Source organism: Penaeus chinensis, chromosome 24 (assembly GCF_019202785.1).
Source record: "Penaeus chinensis breed Huanghai No. 1 chromosome 24, ASM1920278v2, whole genome shotgun sequence".
Lineage (NCBI taxonomy): Eukaryota > Metazoa > Arthropoda > Malacostraca > Decapoda > Penaeidae > Penaeus > Penaeus chinensis.
The window spans coordinates 27320461-27322960 of record NC_061842.1 but is presented as its reverse complement, the minus strand read 5'-3'; the positions used below and the strand labels follow the sequence as shown (position 1 = coordinate 27322960).

The 2500-nt window shown below is 29.2% G+C and overlaps 1 protein-coding gene across 1 annotated transcript in view; it reads right to left on the bottom strand.

The window, feature by feature from the left end:
• The window catches only part of LOC125037974 (glycine-rich cell wall structural protein-like), a 1579-nt gene extending 1145 nt beyond the window's left edge, over positions 1-434 (bottom strand). The window contains exons 1-2 of the mRNA XM_047631209.1: positions 423-434; positions 1-294 (exon numbers count right to left, since the gene is read on the bottom strand). The exon at positions 1-294 is cut by the window's left edge and continues 1145 nt beyond it. Of these exons, the coding sequence (XP_047487165.1) occupies positions 1-294; positions 423-434 (306 nt within the window). The remainder of the gene's footprint in view (positions 295-422) is intronic.
• Between the last annotated feature and the right edge of the window lie 2066 nt (positions 435-2500).

The window sequence follows — 2500 nt, the reverse complement described above, 5'->3', positions numbered from 1 at the left end:
AGGTACAACAATGGGATCTGGCCCTTGTCCTCCTTCAGGGGTTCGGATAAACAACAGGTTAGTCTCCACGGTTGGTGCAGGGATGAAAGGTGGAGGACTCACTGGCGTGGGAGTTTTTGGCACGTCATACAAGAATACACGACGGTTGACTCTTGGAGTTACGCATCTACCGTCCACATGTAACACCTGTCCGCTGCTGCATCTTTGTGTTAGTAAAGATGGTCCGGAAGGTGGATTTAAATGGTATCCTTGGGGCTTGGCAACAGCACCAACTACCACAGTGAAGATCAGGATCTGTAAAGTTTAAAACATAATAACTGTATAGTCTATTCTAAAGACTTTTAAAACTACTTTACAATATTTCCTCTTTGCTTGATTCCAAGTTCCTCGTAAATATAGTATTATTATGAATCCATTCTCACCAGAAGATTCATAGTGCAGACTGATGTTTCCCGAGTCCAAGTGTTTCTTTATATACCAATATTACGTGTAAGCTAGACTACTCTCTCCTCCCAAACTTATCATGTTTACAAACCAATATCTTACTTTCGCTTCTTTCCATCGGTGTCCATTTCATTTCAAGTCATGCAGTCTAGTATATGCTTATGCCGCTTCTCGTTACACTTTTGTTAAATTTCTTTGGCATAGGAAGATCTGTCCATTTCATTTCAAGTCATGCATTCTAGTATATGGTTATGCCGCTTCTCGTTACAGTTTTGTTAAATTTCTTTGGTATATGAAGATCTAGATTGTGGCGACAAACACAGTAAGTTATAAATATGGAAATCATTATCTTAAGTCTCTATAGTAACATGAATAATTCTGATAATGATACTGGTATTACTGATAATGATGATATAAAGTTTTGATAAAAAAGTTACAGTACTGGATAATCATTAATGATAAATTACCACTAGAAGTAGCATATTATTCTTAATAGCATTAGAATATCAATTTTCATAGTAACTATGTAATGAATATAATAATAGTAGACATAGTAGCATCCTCATTCAACTACTGGTTGAATAAGCACTATAACAAGTAATTATTATAATTTAATGTAATTGTTTTTATCACTGGCTTATTGAATTACCATGACTTGTATTCATGTAATACTATATATTAGTTAAGAAAATTAGAAAAAGGGTTAAATCATTAATCGGGTCGGGTATTGTGATTGCAAAGACACTGGCCATTGGTGATGGATGTATATATATATGTATATATATATATATATATATATATATATATATATATATATATATACCAGGCTTATTTCTTATAAAACACCCATTCCAAAAAGGCTATTTTAAGGAATGCTCGCCAAGCCATATTATAAATGAAAAGAATAAGATTCATATATATTCTTTGTAAATAAATGATTTATATATACATATATGCATGTATATATACATATGTATATATACATATATGTATATATACATATATGTATTTATACATATTATATATATTTATAAAGATATTGATATTTAAATATGTATATGTTTACGTGTGTGTGTGTGTGTGTGTGTGTGTGTGTGTGTGTGTGTGTGTGTGTGTGTGTGTGTGTGTGTGTGTGTGTTTGTGTGTGTGTGTGTAAAAACATGCATACACAATGTATAAGTATGTATTTATATTCAAATGTATAACATATATATATATATATATATATATATTTATGTATGTATATGTATAAGTGGTAGTGGTGGTAATCGCTTACAGCTTGAAATTTCTCAGTAATCGATTACCAAACGATTACTCCTTGAATTTGGGTAGAATTGATAACCGTTTCAGTATGAATTTTTTTTCTCTCTCTCTACAAAAAGGTGCTTGTTTTTTTTCTTGTACGAATACTTGGGTATTATTATTATTATTATTATTTTTTTTTTTTTTAATCAGCTGCATATTTACTCGCCTTGCTCCATCACGCCCCCTCCCCCCCCCACACACACACACATACAGAGAGAGAGAGAGAGGTGGGGGGGGGGGAGAGAAGGACTACACTAAAACCATAAATGTATGTATTAAACTCTATAAATAAACCACTGCATAGTCTATTTCATGAGCAAAGTAATCGATTACTAATCAACTACGTAAGAAAATGTATAATAGAAAATTAGTATCACCCATCACTAATATATATATGTATATATATACATATATATGTATATATATGTATATATACATATATGTGTATATATATGTATATATACATATGTGTTTGTATGTATATATATATATATATATATATATATATATATATATATATATATACATATATGTGTGTATATATGTATGTATATATACATATGTGTGTATATATGCATATATATATATATATACATATATATATATATATATATATATATATATATATATATATCTATAATAAGTATATATAGACACACACATTTACATATATATATATATATATATATATATATATATATATATATTCAAATATATTGTGTATATGTGTCATATATATATATATATATAT